We start from the raw sequence: 22,782 nt of genomic DNA, 5'->3' as shown, positions 1-22,782 counted from the left end.
CTGAGTCATAAGACCAATCGGTCGTATGAATCCAGCCTATCGCGCGTCAAGACTGGGTTTACGACTTTTTAAGATTATTTTATGGGTTAGCATGACATGGGAATGCCTCTGAACAAAGGTCGTATTCATACTTTTGATTACTGACAATGTGCACTCGTGAGTTACGCAATTGAGCAAATACTGGATTGTGACCCAAAGGGTAATAATTATATGGCCAACTTCCTTCTGCGGCTTGGTTTCTCTATTCTGCATCTGTAATACATATAACATGTCAAGACATAGTTTGCACAAGTCCATCTCAATAGTTGGCTCACACAACAGATTGAGACAGAATTCACTCACTACAAAAGGCAATCAGGTTAAACGAATTGTCGTGCCTTCCCACAATAAGTGAATCTTGTTACAAGGCACTTTATCTTCCATTGCGCTCTACATGGGGCAGCCCTTGAAGAGTGTTCGGAAACTCCAGCTGGTCCAGAATGCAGCCGCGCGAGTGATTGTGGGTGCACCCCAGTACACCCACGTTACACCTATCCTCCGTGAGCTGCACTGGCTACCTATTGGTCTCCGGATGCGTTTCAAGGTGCTAGTTATTACTTATAAAGCCCTTCATGGTATTGGACCTGGGTACTTGAGAGACCGCCTTCTGCCGATTACCTCCCACAGACCAATTCGATCCCACAGATTAGGCCTCCTCCGTATTCCATCTGCCAGCCAATGTTGGCTGGCGACTACTCGGAGGAGGGCCTTCTCTGTGGTTGCCCCGGCCCTTTGGAACGAGCTCCCCGTGGCGATTCGGACCCTCTCCACCCTTCAGGCCTTCCAGACGGCCGTGAAGACCTGGCTGTCCCAGCAAGCCTGGGGTTGAGTTCCCCCCCCCCCCTACTCGAATTTGCTGTGTCTGTTGTGCTTTTAAACTGTTTGTATTGTCTGATTGTCTTTGTCTTACTTTTTGTAATTTCCCCTCCCTTGGCTTTGTTCAGCCGCCCTGAGTCCCTTGGGGGAATAGGGCGGCCTACAAATTGAATCAAATCCAAATCCATATCAATATTTTTATGTTTGGAGGACAAAAGAAACCCTGTATATTGTAACTACTTAAAGGGAGCATAACCCTAACCTTGCTGACCATTGTGCTGTTTTTCAAAGGGAACCATTTTTTTCCTGATGCAAGAGAACAGGTGGTCCTCAACTTACGACCACAACTGAGACCAGAATTTCTGTTGTTAAGTGAGGCAGTTAAGGGATTCATTCCCAAATGTACACCCTTTTTGCCACGGTGGTTAAGCAAATTGCTGCAATTGTTAAGTGAACCATGTGGTCATTAAGTTAATCAAGCTATTGAAGCTATTTTTCCAAGGCACTCGAAGGCCAGACAAGGAATAATGAATGGGAACTGAACAAGGAGCGATTCAACCTGGAAATAAGGAGAAATTTTCTGACAGTGAGAACAATCAACCCATGGAACAGAATTTGTGGGAGCTTCATCACTGGAGGCTTTCAAGAAGAGATTGGACTGCCATCTGTCAGAAATGTTGTAGGATCTCCTGCTTGGGCAGGGGGTTGGACTAGATGACCTACAAGGTCCCTTCCAACTCTGTTAATCTGTTAAAAAAAACTTTGCTTGCCACTACAACTATTGTAAATACATTCTGATGGCCAAGCACTCAAATTTTGATCAAATGACTGTGGGGATATTGCTGCGAAGTCTGGTACTAAGTAACTTTTTTCAGTGCGGTTGTAACTTTGAACGATCATTAAATGAACTGTTGTAAGTCAAGGACTAGCTGTATAAATCTGCAAAGGTAAGTTTGTTGAAGCCACTTTCTGGGAAACGTTAGTGTTGCTTTCCAGCACATTGCAAAAGAACAGAGTTTAGGCTAGGATTACAATATTAGCTATGCTTTTCCTTTACTAAGAGCTGTGTTAATTCAGAATGATTGTCCCATGTAATTAGGCTACCTGCTATAGGTGGTAAGATTTCTGTTGGTAGAGAAAGGAGTGTAGGGGCAATTTTATGTTGTAACATTCACAAAGTTCTACCCCAGGTGAACTCTTCTGTAATTCAGAGGCCTTTCAAACTGGATTGAGGCAAATTTGAAATGACTGCAATATATTATCTAGGTGCAATCATTAAGCAGCTTAAAATGAAACATTGCATAAAAGTTTGTCCCAACAGGGAGCTGACGTAAATAATTGGATTTACAAAACGAGATGCTCTTCAGCCAAACACACTTAAAAGATTGATAAAATGTGGGGGGAATGTTTCCTAACTGCTGTATTTCTGGAAACCAGGAATGAATCAAAATCAAGAACTGGAAGGGACCTTGGAGGTCTTCTAGTCCAGCCCCCTGCTCAAGCAGGAGATCCTGTCCTATTTCTTCTTAAAAACCTCCAGTGATGAAACGCCCACAATATCTGGAGGTAAGCTGTTCAATTAAATTAAATTATTAAATTAAACTGTTAATTGTTCTCACTGTCAGGAGATTTCTTCTTAATTCCAGGTTGCTTCTATTCTTAAGTTCCATCCATCATTTCTTGCCTCACCTTCTGGTGCTTTGGAAAATAAATTGACCCCCTCTTATTGGGGCAGCCCTTCAAATACTGGAATACTGCTATCATGTCCCCTGTAAGTATATTTTATTTTCTCTAGACTGGCCATACCCAAATCCTGCAACCCGTTCTTCAGATGTTTTAGTCTCCAGGCCTTTTATCATCTTATTTGCTCTTCTCTGAACTTTTTCCAAAGTTGCAACATCTTTTTTTTGTAATGGGGTGACCAAAACTGGATGCAGTCTCCCAGGTGTGGCCTTACCAAGGCTTTATAAAGCACTACTAATACTTCATGTGATTTTGATTCTATACCTCTGTTTGCAAAACTTTCTAGCTTGTGGCAAAACTATTTCAAACAGTCCTCAATTTACAACCATTTATTTAGTGACTATTGGAAGTTACGTGGCACTGAAAAAAGTCACTTATGTGATCAAAACGTCCTTCTTATTTTAAATCTGGGACATGGTCTGAATAACCAAATCTGTATTTTACTGGAAAGTATGTGTGGCCAGAAATAAAAATCAATTTTGCGGGTGGCCTAAAGCGCATTAGTGGTGGTGGGGTGGGGCTAAGTAGCATACCAGGAAATATCTCTGCACTCATTTACCTTGCTGCATGGGCAAGCTTCACCCATGGCAGCCATTTTGCAAAACTGCCCACAAGTTATCCTTCTCTGATTTTTTTTAATGCCCAGTTCACCCACTGGATTGATGGGGGGGGGGGGGGAATCCAGAAAAGTAGGAACAGCCCATTTTTGCCATGCCACCCTTAAATTCTCATCTCTAGGCTGGAATATAAAAAGAATTAACCTCAAGGGAATCTTATTGGATGCACTCAATATGTAGTCAATGGAACTGCATCTCCACGGAGGGAAGTATGCAGTGGGGTACCCCAAGGCTCTGTTTTAGGCCCAGTACTTTCCAACATCTTCATCAATGATTTGGATGAGGGAATAAATGGGGAACTCATCAAATTTGCAGATGAGACCAAGCTGGCAAGAATAGCCAACACTCCAGAAGACAGGCTAAAGATACAGAAGGATCTTGACAAACTTGAACATTGGGCACTATCTAACAAAATGAAATTCAATGGTGAAAAAAGTGAGGTTCTACATTTAGGCAAAAAAAACAAAATGCACAGGTACAGTGTAGGTGGTACCTTACTGAACAGTAGTAACTGTGAAAGGGATCTTGGAGTCCTAGTGGACAACCATTTAAATAGGAGCCAGCCGTGTGCAGCAGCTGCCCAAAAAGCCAACACAATTCTAGGCTGCATCAACAGAGGGATAAAATCAAGATCAGGTGAAGTGTTAATACCACTTTATAATGCCTTGTTAATGCCACACTTGGAATACGGCATTCAGTTTTGGTCACCACGATGTAGAAAAGATGTTGAGACTCTAGAAAGAGTGCAGAGAAGAGCAAGAAAGAGGATTAGGGAACTGGAGGTTAAAACATACAAAGTGTAGAAATTGGGTATGTCTAGTTTAATGAAAAGAAGAACTAGGGGTGACATAATAGCAGTCTTCCAATATATCAGGGGCTGCCACAAAGAAAAGGGGGGGGGGTCATCCTAAAGCACCTGAAGGCAGGACAAGAAGCAACAGATGGAAACTAAAGAAAGAGAGAAGCAACCTAAAACTAAGAAGAAATTTCCTGACAGCTTTTATGAACGTAACCTTATAATAAAAATAGACTTGGTTCTCTTTCCTGATAGAGAGAACAATAAACCAGTGGAACAACTTGCCTCCAGAAGTTGTGAATGCTCCAACACTGGAAGTTTTAATGAAGAGATTGGACAAGCATTTGTCTGAAGTGGTATAGGGTTTCCTGCCTAACCAAGGGGTTGGACTAGAAGACCTCCAAGGTCCCTTCCAACTCCGTTATTCTGTTATTTGCCCGACACAGGATTTACTCAACCATAAATGGATGCTTTGGAGGGGGTTCAAGCTTTTTGTCTAGCTCAGAAATGAGCAGGCTATTGAATTCACTAGCAGTGTAAAAGATTTATAGCAGGGGGTAAAAGTTTATTAGTCGTTGTAAACAGCAGTTGTAATTCACAATAAAAGTTGGCTGTGAGCTACAGACTTTTAATATCCAGCATCAAGGAGACCTCTAATCTACGCAGCTTTAAAATAGATCCCTGTGCAGTTTCAGGTGAAGTAGCAAAACTTTGTAAATTGAGTGTCTATCATTTGAGTCTTGGTTGTCCACATGATCTTTAATCAAATGCATTAGATTCCCTGGCTGGGAGTGTTCCTAATCAGGGCCAATTCTATGTTGGTAAATTACCTTTAAGTAAGGAACAATAAAACAGGGTGTGGTGGAAGTAAGTTAGTGGCACGGGAGCCACAAGCAGAAGTTCAACTGGTCCAGAATGCAGCAGTGTGAGCAGTACATTGGTGTGTTATGAGAACTCCACTGGCTTGTAATTTCTTTCCAGGTGCAATTCAAGGTGCTGGTCCTCACCAGTAAGGCCATAAATGGCACAGGGCCAGGATATTGGTAGTGTTCTGACCGAGGCTTCCCAAGAGCATGAAACAAACTCCTTGTCCCAACAAAAAACTCTTTTATTAATTTACTGTGAATTCTGCTGATTGACATCCAACCAAGTCTTTCAAGGGAGGAGTTACAGTCACAGACTTTATCTGGCTTTGAAAGCTGCCAGGCCGATATGTGCAAGACTTGGCAAGGAGCCTCGGAGAGTCACAAGCCAATTAAGCTAGGCCATTTCAGGGTAGCTCCAGATGGCCTTCGTGGTTCCTTTCAGAGTTCTGAAGCGTAAGGGCATGCCATGCCTTCACCCACTCCTAGCAAACCCTTACTTTGTCCTATTGCCACCTCTCACAACTTGGATGAAGGGTCAGACCTGGAGAGATCAAAGGACACATTATAATAGCATCAGGTAACAGCATCAATCATTGAATTTGTCAGAAGAGTAAAAACCAGAATTGTTATTTCCCTCCGACGTCCAAAGCAGTAAAAGACAAAACAAAGAAGAATGATTTTGCCTGTTTAATTTTATAGTTTTAATATGATTTTACATGCTGTTTTAACTTTTGATTGGGAGCTTCCCGGAGTTGATTAGTAGACAGGCAGCCCTATAAATGTTTTCTTTTAAATAAATAAGTTCTGGGGAATGTTGTTAAATCTGCCTTCCGCTAGCTCTGAATGATGGATAATAAATCAAGACAGTAGCAACATTATGGACTTTTTAGAGAAAGTAAGTTGTTCAAGAAACTTTGCTGACAGACTTGAAATCACGGTTGCTTGCCACAATTACTGTAGCAGATGCCAAATTCCATTCGGTTGTTGGCAACCACTGGTTTCTGCTCTGACAAAGTCTTGGCTAGCTCATAAATCAATGCTCTTTACAGGAATTCCTCCTTGGTCAAACAACACCATTGATCATTTCCAATAAAGTTAGAAATACCCATTTCAAGCTCAAAATGTTTTGAATTCAGAACAGAATGAGTAGATGAAATCATTTTGAGTTCAAATTGTTTTGAGTTCAAAACATTTCGCATACTTACTAGGGTTTGTCAGATTTAAGATGGGTTTTGTCTAAGTGAGCAGAAAATAATCCTTTTAATTTTTTTTACTTGTTTAGAATAAATGGGGTTTCTCTCTCCCTCCTTCTCTCTCTCTCTCACACACACACACACATACAACAGCAGGAGTTACTGTAGGCCATGCAATGAAAGCTTAGCAACACTATATTTTGGACGAACAAAAGAAAACATTGTTTTAGATTTGGAACGTGAAGGGAAAAAATAAAGACACGGTAACATGGCATTATGAGTTTAACATTTTTTTAAAAAAATACATGTGGAAATGCTTCCATCAGAAGAGCCTCATACGAAAAGTTGGTTTTCTAACATTAAAGGAAGGAAATAATTATCCAAATTTAAATTAGGTTGACAAATGTCCCATTCAGAACTAGAAACACCTCCCCCTACAAACTGCGGATTCAGGAGTAAGATGTAAGCTTTGCATCACTGTATCTTCCCTTTAAAAAGGTCAAAATCTGGTCTGATTAAAATTTTATTATTCTATTTTTCTTTTAATGATCTAATCCAGTTAAATTATTGGAATTAATTAAGGACAAGTCAGATGACATCTTATTAAAGGGCTATGACATATGAAGGCCACTGAGGGAGAATCAAATGAATTTTCTCTTTTAAGGGGTCAAAAGCTGGATGTTTTGCTTTTTCTCAGCTATTTTAAGTTTTGTTTTTTGGGGGGAGGGGAAGGGGTGCCCTTTTTGGAAATAATTCAGTTCTTTCTCTAAACAAAATAACTGCTAAGTGGTGAAAAACAAAATGCAAATTAAAAAAAAAAACCAACAAATTTACTTCAGAAGGAAAGTCCATCATCCCCATTTTAACACAATACAATTTAGGAGTTTTTCCTACTGAAGCAGGACAAACATATGATAAGAAAATAAAACTTTTTATCATGTGTATCAACCTTTAATCACTTTTAACATTTCATCTTAGTTTTTTGTTGCCCCAAATATCAAAGTAGCTCTAGGCAGGTTGCACCCATTAATCATAGGAAAGGGACAAAAACAGATACAAATTTCATAATCACAATATTGTAAAAGTTTTAGCATCTCCCTTAACTTTTGATCTGACACACAAATGTGTCAGGAATTGATTTTTCTAGAGAGAAATAATACTGTACAATATGCAAACATTTTGCATCTTTTTCCCTCTGTTCAGTTTTCTTTATAGAAGACAGAATTAGGGTTCAGTTCTTTACAACTGTTTGCTCAAGATGTGAATTTTGCATTAAGAACAGCAAATGCTTGCCTTTTTTCCCTTTACACATAGATATTAATTCATATGACAACAATGTAGGATTGAAACTTAAAAGGCTACATTTACTTCCATGTTCTACTGACCCAGCTTAGGGTGAGTATTAATATGTTTATTTGTAATGTTATATTTAATGGGGAGAAAGAAGCCAAATATTAGGAACTGACTAGTTTAAAAAAATAAATATACAAAGTTCAGCAATAGCTACCGTGCTTTCCCAAAAATAAAACAGGGTCTTATTTTCTTTTGACGCCTGAAATAAGCACTTGCCCTTATTTTCGGGGAGGTCTTATTATTTTTGAGGTTCAGGAGGTGGTGAGCGTGGTCACCTCATGGCTGCTGCTGTGTTGCAATATTTTCGGGGAGGGCTCATTTTAGCACATGCTCTCAAAATCCTGATTGGGCTTGGAAAACGGTATTATTGCTCTTGATGTAGCAATACATTATTCTTTCAGGTTATAGTTATATTCAGGTACTCCTTGACTTGCAGCTGCTTGCTTAGTGACGTTCAAAGTTCTAAAGTTGCTCCAACTGGTAGTCACATGACTATATTTTGACTGCTCAACAACTGGTCCATTTATAGCTATACAATACAATAGCAGAGTTGGAAGGGACCTTGGAGGTCTTCTAGTCCAACCCTCTGCCTAGGCAGGAAAACCTATAACGTTCCAGACAAATGGCTATCCAACATCTTCTGAAAGACTTCCAGTGTTGGGACATTCACAACTTCTGGAGGCAACTTCTGTTCCACTGGTTAATTGTTCTCACTGTCAGGAAATTCCTCCTCAGTTCTAAGTTGCTTCTCTCCCTGATTAGTTTCCACCCATTGCTTCTTGTTCTACCCTCAGGTCGCTTGGAGAATAGTTTGACTCCCTCTTCTTTGTGGCAACCCCTGAGATATTGGAACACTGCCATCATGGAACATGCCATCAGGAACTTGGTATGTCTAGTTTAATGAAAAGAAAGACCAGGAGACACATGATCGCAGTGTTCCAATATCTCAAGGGTTGCCACAAAGAAGAGGGAGTCCAACTATTCTCCAAGGCACCTGAGGGTAGAACAAGAAGCAATGGGTGGAAACTAATCAAGGAGAGAAACAACTTAGAACTGAGAAATTTCCTGACAGTTAGAACAATTAACTAGTGGAACGACTTGACTCCAGAAGTTGTGAATGCTCCAACACTGGAAGTTTTTAAAAAGAGATTGGATAACCATTTGTCTGAAGTGATGTAGGGTTTCCTGCCTAGGCAAGGAGTTGAACTAGAAGACCTCCAAGGTCCCTTCCAACTCTGTTATTGTATTTGTATGTCTCCCCTAATCCTTCTTTTCATTAAACTAGATATACCCAGTTCCTGCAACCGTTCTTCATATGTTTCAGCCTCCAGTCCCCTAATCCTCTTTGTTGCTCTTCTCTGCACTCTTTCTAGAGTCTCCCCATCTTTTCTACATCGTGGCAACCAAAACTGAATGCAGTATTCCAAATGTGGCCTTACCAAGGCATTATAAAGTGATATTAACACTTCATGTGATCTTGATTCTATCCCTGTTTGCAAGTGCCCCATGGTTTACAATGGTTTTGCCGGAAACATTTTTATTTTTGGTTTCCAGCAAGCGGCCCATTTGCTACCATGGGAACATTGGGCTCACTTAACAACTGCAGAGGAATACTTGTATACACGGAAAAGAAGGAAAAATATACACCCTACATAACAAAGAACTTTTTTGTTAATTATGTTTTTCTTCTGAAATGCCAAATGGCTGCTTAAGTCCATGGAATGAGTCAGCAGGAATCATAGGATTCCCCCCCCCAACCCCCCCTCCATTTCCACTGACACTACAAATTAAAGTTTTCTCCCCAGGTTTCTCAGATTTAAGATAGATCAAATGAAAATTAGCACTTAACAGATGCTTTTATAAATAAGGGAAAAGGATAAATATACATCGTCTCCTATTACAGAAGTAGTCTATTTGACCTCTTTCTACATAAGAAACAAAAAGAAAGAAAGAAAGAAATACTCTTGCTTTGTTGAGCTAATTACACTACTTTGCTTTTAACTGGTGCCAAGCAGGTGTGACTATAGACCAACTCTTAGCAAAATCTTCTTATGATTTCAGGCTTTCACTAAGTCACTGTATAAATAAAGACATTAAGTCGGTAAAACCTCAAATAAACCAGCGAAGTAAAATGACCAATATAATGATTGGTGCTTGATGGGGCTGTCAATCTAGTTTCCACTACAAAGCCCATCTCCTTCCAAACTGCAAAGGTGCAGCATATACACAACCCTTCAGGATTCCAGGTAGTTTACAAATAATTGGAACTATGCAACGGAATTTCAACTGGCTGAGTTGACCCAACGTTGCCACAGGAAGTTGGCTAACTCATTACTGTTATTTAGTTAAATTTATTGGCTGCCCAGCTCAAGAACTTCCATGTTCTCTAAAAACGGTCTCTGTATAAAAAAAGCATCTTTTAAGCCCAATCCATACATAGTATCAAAAATACCGCTGGATTTCTGGATGACTCTCGATTATTATCGATCTGAATCGCTTCCACTCTCCTGCTTGATGTCGGCGTCTCCTCCAGCATTGTCCTCCTCTTCGCTTTCTTTATCCCAATCCTTCATCGAGGCCCCCATCATGTAATCGTCCCGTAATATGCTCCAGGCTGGCGCGTCTTCAGATTTCGATTTATTCTGAGGATTTAGGAGAGGGAAAGTAGAGGAAAATTCAGCATATGACAACTGAAACAACTGAGAAGTGGATGTGAGACGGTACAAGTAGTCCTGGACGTATGACCACAATTGAGGCCAACGCTTATCTTGCGAAGTGAGCTTTGCCCCATTTTACGACTTTTCTCGTCGTATGTGTTAAGTGAATCGCTGCAGTTGTTGATAACACGGTTGTGGAGTCTGGCTTTCCCGTCAATTTTGCTTATCAAAAGGGGTCACTGCAGCCATCAAAAGCATGAACCACTTGTCAAGCACCCGAATTTAAATCATGTGACCATGGAGATGCTGCAATGGTTTTAAGGATGAAAAATAGTCATAAGTGATTTCTTTCAGTGCCATTGCAACTTCGAACTGCCACTAAATGAAGTGTTGCAAGTCAGATCTACGTACTTGCATACTGCACAAGCCAGAAAGAAGGCTGAGAAAATATCTCCCCACTCCTCACATCCCAGACATAAACTTTCCACTTCTCCTCTCAGGATGCCTCCACAGGGCATTGCATGCCAAAACAACTAAACATAGGGACAGTCCCGCCCCCCCCCCCCCCCACGCCCTGACTCTGCTAAACACCCAATTCCCACAACACTGTTTTATGCCTCAAGATATTTACCCATGTAGTACGGCTGTATTGCTATTATCATTCTCATCTTTCCTACTACCGTCTCCTATTGCTATCTTAGGATTTATCACTTGTGGTTTGCATCTTTATGGTTATATCTTATGATATAACTTTGACTTATCACTTTGTTGTTTGAGAGCTTATCCACCGGAGACAAATTCCTCGTGTGTCCAATCACACTTGGCCAATAAAGAATATTCCTATTCTTTTCAAATCCATGTACAGCAAGGGTGTCAAACTCGATTTCATTGAGGGCTACATCAGGGTTGTGTTTGACCTCAGAGGGCTGGCGTGGCCGTGGTGGGGGTGACACGGGACTTGTGCCACGGGCACCCGTGGTGGCAAAGTGCTAAGGAACTAACTTTCTTCTTTCCCTCCTTTTTTCCCTTCCCTCTTCATTCTCCTTTCTTCTTCCTTCCCCTCTTTCCTTATTTTTCCTTCCTTGCTCTCTTCCCATCTTTTTCTCTGTATTTCCTCTTTCCCTCTCTCCTTTCCTGTCCTTGCAAGCTCAAATGTAAAAGGGGAAACATTTCTCCTTTTGTTTTATTTTTAATTTGTTTTGATAGCCCTCTATAAAAAATGGAGCCCCGGGGGGGGGGGTATCAGTGCGCATCCCCCGCACGTCCTCCTGCAGCCCTCTGCCAGTGAAAACGGAGCGGGAGGGGGGGAGTGCACTCACTCACACACACTCCAAGCTCAGTTTCTGCAGGCTGGTCCTTTGCTGTTTCTAGGCCGGCCCCACAGGCCAGATCTAAGCAGCCCCTGGGCCAGATTTGACCTGCAGGCCTTGACACCCCGATGCACAGAATGTCTTTGATTTAGCATCATTTGTTTAGCGACTGTTCAAAATTATGACAGCACTGGATGGTTTTAGGATGATGAAATGAAATGCCAGGAGGAAGTTATTCATAAAATAATGGAATGTGCTGAAATGAGTAAATTGACATTTGAAATTAGAGGAGAAGAAGATAAACAATTTTATAAGACATGGGATTTATTTTATCAATGGTTAGATAAAAGAAACATGGAAATGAAAGATACTAGAGAATGTTATCAATACAAGCGTAATAGAAAGATACTGAATATAACATAAAAATATATTATTATTGGATAGATTGAAGATGATGTAATGAATTGTTATAATATAAATGAACCCAATATTTAGTATATCTCGTTTAAAATGAAGGAATAATAGTGAGTCAAACAAATGAGGTACAGTTGCAAGAAAAAGTATGTGAACCCCTTGGGATTACATAGAGTTTTGCATGAATTGGTCATAAAATGTGCTCTGAACTTCATCTAAGTCACAACAATAGACAAACACAGTCTGCTGAAAATAATACTACAAAAACATTAGATGTTGCCATGGTTTAATTGCACATAACATGTAAACATTCACAGTGCAGGGAGGAAAAATATGTGAGCCCCTAGCCTAATGACGTCTTCAAGAGCTAATTGGAGCCAGGAATGAGCCAACCTTGACTCCAATCAGTGTGATGATATTGGATGTGTTGCTGACAGCTGTTCTGCCCTTTAAAAACACACACCTGTTGTGGGTTTACTGGTTTCAAGAAGCACTGTCTGATGTGAACTATGCCTCGCAGAAAAGAGCTCTCAGAAGACCTTCGATCAAGAATTGTTGACTTGCATGAAGCTGAAAGGGTTACAAAAGTATTTCCAAAAGCCTTGATGTTCATGTGTCCAGGGTAAGACAGACTGTCTACAAATGGAGAAAGTTTAGCACTCTTGCTACTCTCCCTAGGTGTGGTCATCCTGTAAAAATGACTGCAAGAGCACAGCACAGAATGCTTCATGAGGTAAAGAAGAATCCTAGAGGGTCAGCTAAAGACCTACAGAAATCTCTGGCACATGCTAACATTTTTGTTGACACATCTACAATAAGGATTAAACAAGAATGGAGTACATGGGAGGACACCACAGAGGAAGCCATTGCTGTCCAAAAAAAATATTGCAGCACATTTGAAGTTTGCAAAAGAGCACCTAGATGTTCCACAACACTACTGGCAAAATATACTGTGGACAGATGAAACCAAAATTGAGTTGTTTGGGAAAAACACACAACACTATGTGTGGATAAAAAAAGGCACAGCACACCAACATCAAAACCTCATCCCCACTGTAAAACATGGCGGAGGGAGCATCATGGTTTGGGGCTGCTTTGCTGCCTCAGGGCCTGGACGGATTGTTGTCATTGATGGGAAAATGAATTCCAGAGTTTATCAAGACATTTTGCAGAAAAACGTACGACCATCAGTCCACCAACTGAAGCTCTGCAGAGGATGGGTGATGCAACAGGACAATGACCCAAAGCATACAAGTAAGTCAACACAAAAATGGCTTCAACAGCACAGAATACGCCCTCTGGAGTGGCCCAGTCAGAGTCCTGACCTCAACCCGATTGAAATGCTGTGGCATGACCTTAAGAGAGCGATTCACACCAGACATCCCAAGAATATTGCTACACTGAAACAGTTTTGTAAAGAGGAGTGGTCCAAAATTACTCCAGATCGTTGTGCAGGTCTGATCTGCAACTACAAGAAACGTTTGGTTGAGGTTATTGCTGCCAAAGGAGGGTCAACCAGTTATTAAGTCCAAGGGTTCACATACTTTTTCCTCCCTGCACTGTGAATGTTTACATGTTATGTGCAATTAAACCATGGCAACATCTAATGTTTGTGTAGTATTATTTTCAGCAGACTGTGTTTTCCTATTGTTGTGACTTAGATGAAGTTCAGAGCACATTTTATGACCAATTCATGGAAAACTCCACGTAATCCCAAGGGGTTCACATACTTTTTCTTGCAACTGTATAATGATAATGTATACAAACATATTCGATTTGATATTATGTGATTTATATAAATTGCAAGTGATGACTATGGAAAGGATGCACAAAAACCTTGTAACCAATCAACACACTGTACATAATGGAAGATGGTTTTATGTTTTATGTCTTGTTTGTCTGTCTAAAAATAAAAATAAAAATAAAAAAATTATGACAGCACCTAAAAAAAATGACTGAACACCCCTCACCTGACGGCTGTTTGATGGTTTTCTAGCAGGGTTTTGTTCCATTTCTTTTCCATCCGTTCCTCGGAGGACGCTGATGAAGTCCCTTTTGGAAACCGAGGAGATCAATTTCGCTCGCTTCCTCTCAGAGCTGCCGGCTTCTTTCATCTTCTCATTCACGTTGGTTTGGTGCTTCCGGACCGCATTGAATAACTGAACTACCCCCCTGGAAATGAAAAGGAATCATTAGGCAGCTAGGTTTAATGACAGAAGCAATGTTTATGGCCACTCTCGGCACAGCCTCAACAAGGAACCCTAATTATAGGTACCATATTTTTTGGAGTATAAGACACACCTTTTTCCCACAAAAAAGAGGCTGAAAATCTGGCTGCGTCTTATACACTGAACACAGCATTTTTGGCCTACCAAAACCCCACCCCCTTCACCAAAATGGCCATGCATAGTCTTTAGGAGGTTTCCAGAGTGCTCCTGGGGGCTGGGGAGGGCAGAAATGAGTGAAGGATGGGCCGTTTTTTAGCTCATTTTCCCCCACCCAGCCCCCAAGAGCACTCTATAAGCCTCCCAAAGGCTATGCATGTCCTTTTTTTGGAGGGGGGGAAAAAAACGGGCCCGTTTTCACAAAAAAGGGCTGTTTTGGGGAGGTTTGCAGAATGCAAAAACTTTTTTAAAAAATTTGCTTCTTCAAAATTTTGGTGTGTTTTATACTACGGTGTGTCCTATACTCTGAAAAATACGGTAGTCTTCAATTTAAAACTGCAATTGGAAGCAGAATTTCCATTGCTAAGCAAAGCACTTAAGTGAGTCGTGCCAATTTTAGGGCCCCCCCCCACTTTTTTTTTTTTTTGGCTAGAATTGTTAAGAGAATCCAACTCCCCCCCTGCAATTGGCTTTGCTTGTCAGAAGCCAGCTGGGAAGGTCACAAATGGAAATTGCACGATCCCTGCAACTGTTGTATATTTATGCCAGTTGCTAAGTGCTGATTTTTTAATCACGTAACTATGGGGATGCTGTGGCAGTTCTACGTAAGTGTGAGGGCCAGTTCTAAGTCACTATCTTCAGTGCTTTTGTAACTTTGAATAATCAACAAACGAATGGCTTTAAATCAAGGACCAACTGTAGGGTTAGTGTTGTGATTCAGCAGCAGTCTTCTGTGAGTCTTTTCAGGATGCAAGATTAACTATGCAGCTGAGGTTCGTTAGGGGCATATTCTGGGGATAAAAGGACGGATGGTGCCACGTCCTAGTTGCAGGAGTCAACGTTCCTTGGTTCGTTCAACATTGATTGATCAGCAGTCGTGGTTTATGTAAGATACACTTGGAGAAGTGCTTTGTTTTCTGTAACCCTGATTCAAGGATACACTTGGAGAAATGCATTGCGTTGTAAGAGTTTTTGTTTGGTATTCTGTTATCTGGTCAGAGACTGTATTTATGTTATTTTTGGGCTCACAGCCAGTTTGAGCCGAGAACTGATAAAGAAAGTTCCTTTTAAGTTTGTTTGCCTGTCGTCTGTTTAACGAGTGGAGAAAGGGGGACAGAACAGGTTAGGATATCAGAAATATTTTTTTTCAATTATCAAGCTTATTCCAAAGCGAAAAGAAATCCAGCTTAGTTACTTAAAACATTATGGTCTAATCCATATTTTATGGGGTTTTTTATAAGACTTCTGAATACTTTTGTTGATATTTTGTGAGATAGACCCACATACAGGGTCTAACTCATAAAATATACAGGTGGTCCTCAACTTACAACTGTTCATTTAGTGACCGTTCAAAGTTACAACAGCACTGAAAGTGACTTATGAGTTTTTCACACTTACGACCTTTGCAGCATCCCCAGGGTCATGTGATCAAAATTCTAACTTTTGGCAATTGATTCATATTTATGACAGTTGCAGTGTCCTGGGGTCATGTGATCCTCTCTTGCGACCTTCTGATGAGCAAAGTTAATGGGGAAGCCCGATTCCCCTAACGATCGTGTTATTAATTTAACTGCAGGGATTCACTTAACCACTGTGGCAAGAAAGGTTGTAAAACAGGACGAAACTTAGGTTTCCAAAGACCAAATGTTCACTTTTACCTGGTGGCAATCCTCTGAAGGTTTCTCTCAATTTCTTTGTCTTTGACCACGTCCGGCTTCACTCGGCACATCATTTCCCATTCCCGCTTTTTATTCAGCTGGGTTACAAACACAGGGGAGAAATTAGTCATTTGATAAGAAAGGACTGAAGGAAGAATCAACCTTTTCTAGCTAAAGGTTATGAAGTGAAAATGCCCTTCTGTTTTGACCCCCCCCCCCCGTACGGTGGGAGGTTACTGTTAGCCAATTTATTCACAGTAATTACTCACAGACAAGACTTTGGCAGCAACCCAGACTCCCACAGATAAGAAATACACACAAGAGCTTCTCCAGCTTTAGTAAAACGGTTGTGTCCTGCAAAAGGTCTCCTCCCAAAGTCTCTTCCTATATACTCTCTTGGGAGAAGCCTAATCACAACCACCTGGGCCCAATTATCTTCTATGTCTCCGTAATTGCTGCTGGCGCTTATCTGCCTGTCTTTGCCGGGCGCCCGGGACCAACTCCCTTAGTTCCTCCCCACTGCTTCAGGGCCTGACGTCTTCACCACTGCTCCAGGGCCTGACGTCAGGGACAAACTCCCTTTGGCTTTCACTGCTGCTCCATGCTTCAGGTGCCTCCTGGTGGCCAACCAACTTCTCTGGTCCCTGCTCGGAGTCTGAACCCTGCCCAAGTCGTCCAGAGCCGACTCATAGGAGTCTGTCGGCAGCTTAAACAGTTCCTGCTGGACCACAACACCTCCAAACTATAATCTGCTACAGGAGAACGCTGCCATTACGATTACTGATACTCTTCCACACCAAAGAGCAACTTTAGGGAAGACACAGAGAAGTCTGTGGTTTTTTTTTCCTGCAGGAGGGATAAATGTGCTTTCCTTCAATTAAATTGAAAAGTAGCCTTGAAAAGTATCCAGAAGTTTCCATTAGTTTGAAATGCGGAACCCTGCATGGTTTTGTGCAATTCTAGGTTTGCACACATGTCATCATCTCTCTTGCAGGAGCTGCATTGGTGGCTGATTTGCTTGGGGCTCCAATTCAAGGTGCTGGTTTACATCTTTAAACCCCTACATAGCTTAAGGCCGGGTTATTTGAAGGACTGACTTTTCCCTGTTATGTCTATCTGACCCACCAGAAGAGGGCAGGGAATGCTACGGGTTCCCTCTCTTAAGGAGGCCCATCTGATGGGACCAAGAAGACCCTTCTGCATAGTGGCTCCCTCCCTGTGGAGCATCATCCCTGCAGAGATAAGACGGGCCCCCATCTTAATACTTTGGCTCTGAAGATACAGTTTGGTATGACTCCAGGAGGATGAGGAGTCCATCAATGGTTCAACTGTTGTTGCCATGGGGGTGGAGCTTCACTGCGTTTCTGGCTGAGGAATTCTGGGAGTTGAGGTCCACATATCTTAAAGCTGCCAGGTTTGAGAAATACTGATTTACACTATATGTCCTATATATATATATTTAGCAACTAGTAGCTCCATTCATTATGCTGTCATTACTAAGAGATGAAAAGCTTCAAGGCTAGCCTTAGATGGATAAGAATATGGTTTACTATATATGTCGGCTGTTAACTCTGAAACAATTTTGATTAAATGCTGAGAAGATTAAAAAAAAACTCGAGTTTCTATGAAATAACTAGAAGGCTGCTCATCATTTTAAGTCCTTCATAAAATACCCTCCAGAAATGTAACTAAGATCTGTCTCACTGGGGAGAAGCCATGAAAAGGCTTCCTTCTAAACCAGGATGTCAAACTTGCCTGGGGGCCGGATATGGCCCACGGGGTGCTTAGATGTGGCCCGTGGGGCCACCCTGGAAACAGCGAAAGACCGGCCCATGGTGCCTCTGCCAGTGAAAATGGAACTCGGGAGTTCCATAATTACTAGCAGAGGGTTGCAGAAAGTTGTCACAGCTGAAAATGGAGCTCAGAAGCCCGTTCTCTCTGTCAAAGCACTCGGGCCACCACAAGTGACCCCCAACACCACCACAAGTGACGTCGAGCTGGCCACGCCCACCCTTGCCACGCCCACTCCAGCCCCCTGAGGTCAACACACTGATGCGGACCTCAATGAAATTGAGTTTGACACCCCTCTTCTAAACCATAGGGCAAAACAAAGATTAAATTTGTATACTTTTTGAGCAGGGTAGCTTTGAAAACCTGAACATTCTACAGGCCTTGTTGAGCCTCGGACAGTTCTTTGGGGGGGAATGCATTTATTTTCTCTGGCTGTGTATGATTTTACCTTTTATTTTTTTCTTCTGTATTTTTAACAATTACATTTGATGTGTTATCTGCCTCTTAATGACAAGGAAACTGAAAGTGTATGTCACACAGGATATACACTATGAAAATAATACAGATATTTTCATCCTCCAAGGGGCAGGGAGGTAGAAGTCATGTAATATCCTATACCTAGTGGCATGTTAGCTTGTTCCCAACGTTTAAGCGAACATGGACAATATATAACAGGGCTACCAAAATCCTGGCTCGCGGGCCAGATGTGCCATCGGCTGGCCACGCCCAGTTTAGCTAAGGGGGGGGAAGTCCCAATGAGTCACATGATGTTGCCATGATGACGCGACTTTGACACCCCTGATATTTACTCTTGGATAGCAACTTTTCAAAAGTGTAAGCCATCCAGACCCACCTAAAGTTGGACAACCTCTAAATTTTGTAACATAAAAACAGAATTAAGGCATTTGTTTTATATATTTAACAACAGATTATTTACATTTATTTTTTAATCCAATTGATATGGCTGCCATGTATCCAAGAGAGTCTAGACAGTTGGGTAGTTAACAATAGATGACTTGCAAAAATTAGGGTTTTGTCATATAGGGCAGTGTTTCTCAACCGTGGCAACTTGAAGATGTCCGTACTTCAACTCCCAGAATTCCCCAGCCAGCATTCGCTGGCTGGGGAATTCTGGGAGTTAAAGTCCAGACATCTTCAAGTTGCAAAGGTTGAGAAACACTGATATAGGGAATCCTAGACTTAACAACCATCCATTTAGTGACTATTCAAAGTTGCCATGGCACTGAAAAAAAGTGACTTACAATGACCATCGCAGCATCCTGATGGTCATGTGATCAAAATTCGGGCAGTTGGCAACCAGCATGTATTTACGATGGCTGCACCATGTCAGGTCATGTGATCACCATTTGCAATCTTCGCAGCCAGCTTCTGAGAAGCAAAATCAATGGGGGAAGTCTGGATTTGCTTAATGACCATGTGATTAACAAGTTCTGTGATTCGCTTAACGATGGCAAAAAAAGTAAAATCAGGGGGAAGTCACTTAACAACCACCTTGCTTAGCAATGGAAATTCTGATCTTAATTGTGATCATGTTGTGCATGATCACCGCAGCCTCTTGAATACTAGCAGTAATATTCAACTGCTTTCCCTACCTTCTTCCTCTGCTCCAATCTTTCTTGCTTTTCTTTTTTTCGTTCTACATCCCGCTCCTTGTTTTTCAACAGGATAGTGGGCTTATCACTAGCAATCTTTTTGTTAAGCACTTTGGCCATGGCTTCAGCCCATCCAGCGTTTCCCGTTTCTTTGGATTCCTCTTCATCTTTAACTTTGGTATCTGGAGTCTTAGCTGTATCATTAACTTCACCATCCTGTTCTCCATCATCACTTGAAAAGCTATCTTCTGGAACCCCTGAACTCCACTCGGAACCTAAAAGAAACAAAATATCCTTGTTACTTGCATCATATCCACAACCAAAATACTTTATCTAAATTTACTTAATTCAATTCAATAGCAATAGCAGTTAGACTTATATACCGCTTCATAGGGCTTTCAGCCCTCTCTAAGCGGTTTACAGAGTCAGCATATTGCCCCCAACAACAATCCGGGTCCTCATTTTACCCACCTCAGAAGGATGGAAGGCTGAGTCAACCCTGAGCCAGTGAGATTTGAACAGCTGAACTGCAGAACTGCAGTCAGCTGAAGTAGCCTGCAGTGCTGCATTTAACCACTGCGCCACCTCGGCTCTTCCATCCCTTTTTTTAAACTAATAGCCCATAAGAACAAGAGGAGCTTGTATCATTTCAGGGAAACAATGAGAATGTGTGTTTTGTACAAGTAAGATGATTTCTGACAGGACCAAGATGGGGTAGTACAATCCATTTAAATCTGCTTGATCTCACAGAGGGTTTTGATACCCAAGGAATAGGAGCATAAAGCACTGTTTTCCAAGCTGGCAAAGAAGTGAGAGAAGGATGTATACTCTCTCCTTATTTATTCAAGTCTGAATATACAGTATATTAAGGGAAGTTGGATTGAAAGAAGATATGGTTTTAAAATTGAAGGAAGAAACATCAACTATGTACTGTACTACTGTATCTGTACTATACTAATGTGGCTACTTGATCACCAAAAAATGGAAATCTTTTCTCCTAAAATCAAAGATAAAGACAACCAATCTAATGGCAAAGGGTACAACAATCAGGATTGACAATGAAGAGGTATATATCTTTTTTAAGGATTACCCATTAACAGTAAAGAAAAAGCAATCAACAAATATGCAATGGAGTAGCACTTGTTAGGAGCAGCCACAAAGGCCTTGTAAAAATATTCAGATGCTGTGATATCTACAAAGATCACAACAGTGTAAGCAACGCTATGAAAGAGAATATCAGATCCCAAAGAAACAGGACAGAGCAGAGGATGACCAGCAGCCAGGAGGATGGACTGAGTTACAGTGGCTATAAGTGAAGTTATAACACTGGAAAGGTCAAGTTGAAAACATCCACCAGGGCAAATTTATTAGGGCTCCACATCAACATAATCAATCTCTCAATTTCACTACCTTATGAGGAAACATCAGTGTAAGGTTTAGAGGGGCAACAAGGCTGCCTTTTGCGAATCAATTGATATAGTGAGGTGTTGTGGCCCAGCAGGAGCCGTTGGAGCTGCCACCAGACTCCGACGGCGAGAGGCCCTATGAGTCGGCTCTGGAGGACCCTGGACAGGGTTCCGACTCCGAGCAGGGCGCAGAAAGGCTGGTTGGCCACCAGGAGGTGCCTGAGTCTTGGACCAGTGGGGAGGAGACAAGGGAGAGTAATCCAGAGGCCAGCAGTGAGTTGTTCCTGGATGCCGAAGAGCTAATAGGTGTCAGGAACAGTTGCGCAAGTACAGGAGGTAATTGCACTCAGCTGGTGGTCATTAGGCTCCTCTCCAGACTATAATAAGGACTGCTTGTGCACACACCCCTCTTGCAGAAGTCAACACATAGACTAAAAGTTGGAGACCTTTTGTAACTAGCTTGGCAGGCTGTATTGCTGCCAAGATTTGTCTGAGTTGCTGCCAAGGTCCTTATCTGTTTCTTATGCTTCGCTTTCAGCCACCGAGGTTTTCGTTTCTTGCTATTAAAGTACATTCCAGTTAAGCTTGTCTCAGCATTCATTACTGGACAAAGGAGGGGGTCAGAACAGTGAGGTCCTTATTGCTTTCTGAACTCGGTTGTTGTTTTTTTGCAGATATTTCTTTGCTAGGCAACATTGCTAATACCAATGTTACCTATTAGCTAGTTGGAGAACGAAACATGTGCAAGCAAACAACCAAGCTCAGAGAACACCAAAGACCCCACAGCTCCTCTCTGAACTACAATTATTATTTTCTAGTAGGGCAATTAACATCGAGCTACGAAATAAACCAATCCAAGAAAATGGGGGGCCCTTGGTGCTCTCTGAGCTTGCTTGTTTTTTTTCCCATTACCCAAACTAGGTAACATCATCAGTACCTACCACTGGTGATGTTACCTAGTTTGGGTCATGAGACGTCTGCAAGGAAACAAGCAAGCTCAGAGAGCACCCAGGACCCCTCATTTCAGCCCCGAGCTACAAATATTCTCATTTATTTATTTATTTATTTACCCAAGAAAAGCGGGCGACCCATAAACCATGTGGGAGGCTGAGAAATAGGAAAGCGACAGGCACCAGGTCGGATGAGCTCAGAAAGAAGGCGATATTAATCAGACATCCCCATAGGGTCCCCTTTATCCTACACTTCTCGTTATAAATCCAGGATATGATTTGTCCGTCGTTTTTAAACAGAAACCCTTTTGCTTCCTCCACAACTGCCGCCGCCTCGTCCCCCATCGGCCATCCATTAGCCGGTTAACCAGTTGCAAATCCCCTCCCCAGTTTTACCACTATCGTTTTCTTCCAATTCAGCGCTGAGACCTTTCGCCTCCCCACGTGGATCTACGGCAGCCGCCGCCATCTTGCTGGTCCTACCCCTTTAAGTGATCCGGGGGGAAACACGCAGCCGCCACAAAGGTTCCGGCCGGGACTAGTTCTAAAGACCGGATGGGGGCGGGCGGGGTTTTTTTACCTGTTGCAACGCATGTAGCACTCACGTTTAATTCTGATGGGAAGGACATAATAGCGATTGGAAGTGCTGCTGTCGATTAGGGATGACGGGGTGAAGCTGGGGGAACCTGGGATGTTTCGGCACAATGTAGTGCACCTCCCCTAGAGTCGCTTTGGACATCGAGATGGGGGAAGGGAAGAAAGAAAGAAAGAAAGAAAGAAAGAAAGAAAGAAAGAAAGAAAGAAAGAAAGAAAGAAAGAAAGAAAGAAAGAAGAAAGAGAAAGAAAGAAAGAAAGAAAGAAAGAAAGAAGAAAGGGTACAAGGTGGAAGGAAATGGAAGGGAGGGTGTAGAAAGGAAGGAGAATAAGGAAGGGGAGAAGGGAAGGAAGGGGTACAAGGTATAAGGGAAGGGTAGAATGGAAGAGAAGAAGGAAAGGAATGGGAAGAGAACAAGAGGGAAAGGAAGGAAAGGGAGTGGTAGAATGGAAGGAGATTAAGGAAGGGAAGGAATGGGAAGGAAAACAGTATGAAAGGAAGAGAAGAAAAGCAAATGAATGGGGAGGGAGGGAGGGAGGGAGGAGCCTGCAAGAAAGCAAGGCTCGGTCAATGCAAGAAAT

The 22,782-nt window shown here is 41.9% G+C and overlaps 1 protein-coding gene across 1 annotated transcript; it reads right to left on the bottom strand.

Moving 5' to 3' along the window:
* Positions 1–9,890: 9,890 nt before the first annotated feature.
* On the bottom strand, positions 9,891–22,090 carry RRP15 (ribosomal RNA processing 15 homolog). The gene is made up of 5 exons (XM_032216835.1): positions 22,003–22,090; positions 19,251–19,525; positions 15,847–15,944; positions 13,775–13,976; positions 9,891–10,065 (listed from the first exon to the last, which is right to left on the bottom strand). The coding sequence occupies exons 1-5, from the start codon at positions 22,073–22,075 to the stop codon at positions 9,904–9,906; spliced, it is 810 nt and encodes a 269-aa protein (XP_032072726.1). The 5' UTR covers positions 22,076–22,090; the 3' UTR covers positions 9,891–9,903.
* Between the last annotated feature and the right edge of the window lie 692 nt (positions 22,091–22,782).

This window comes from Thamnophis elegans, chromosome 4, assembly GCF_009769535.1.
Source record: "Thamnophis elegans isolate rThaEle1 chromosome 4, rThaEle1.pri, whole genome shotgun sequence".
Classification (NCBI taxonomy): Eukaryota; Metazoa; Chordata; class Lepidosauria; order Squamata; family Colubridae; genus Thamnophis; species Thamnophis elegans.
The sequence above is the reverse complement of the archived record's forward strand: the minus strand, read 5'-3'. Positions and strand labels throughout refer to the sequence as shown.

Excerpts from the sequence above, each read along its gene's own strand:
- RRP15 (XM_032216835.1), bottom strand. The coding sequence starts at position 22,075 with ATGGCGGCGGCTGCCGTAGATCCACGTGGGGAGGCGAAAGGTCTCAGC. Across the intron at positions 19,526-22,002 it reads ATTGGAAGAAAACGATAGTG|GTTCCGAGTGGAGTTCAGGG; the intron begins GTAAAACTGGGG and ends TGTTTCTTTTAG. Across the intron at positions 10,066-13,774 it reads AACCATCAAACAGCCGTCAG|AATAAATCGAAATCTGAAGA; the intron begins GTGAGGGGTGTT and ends CTAAATCCTCAG.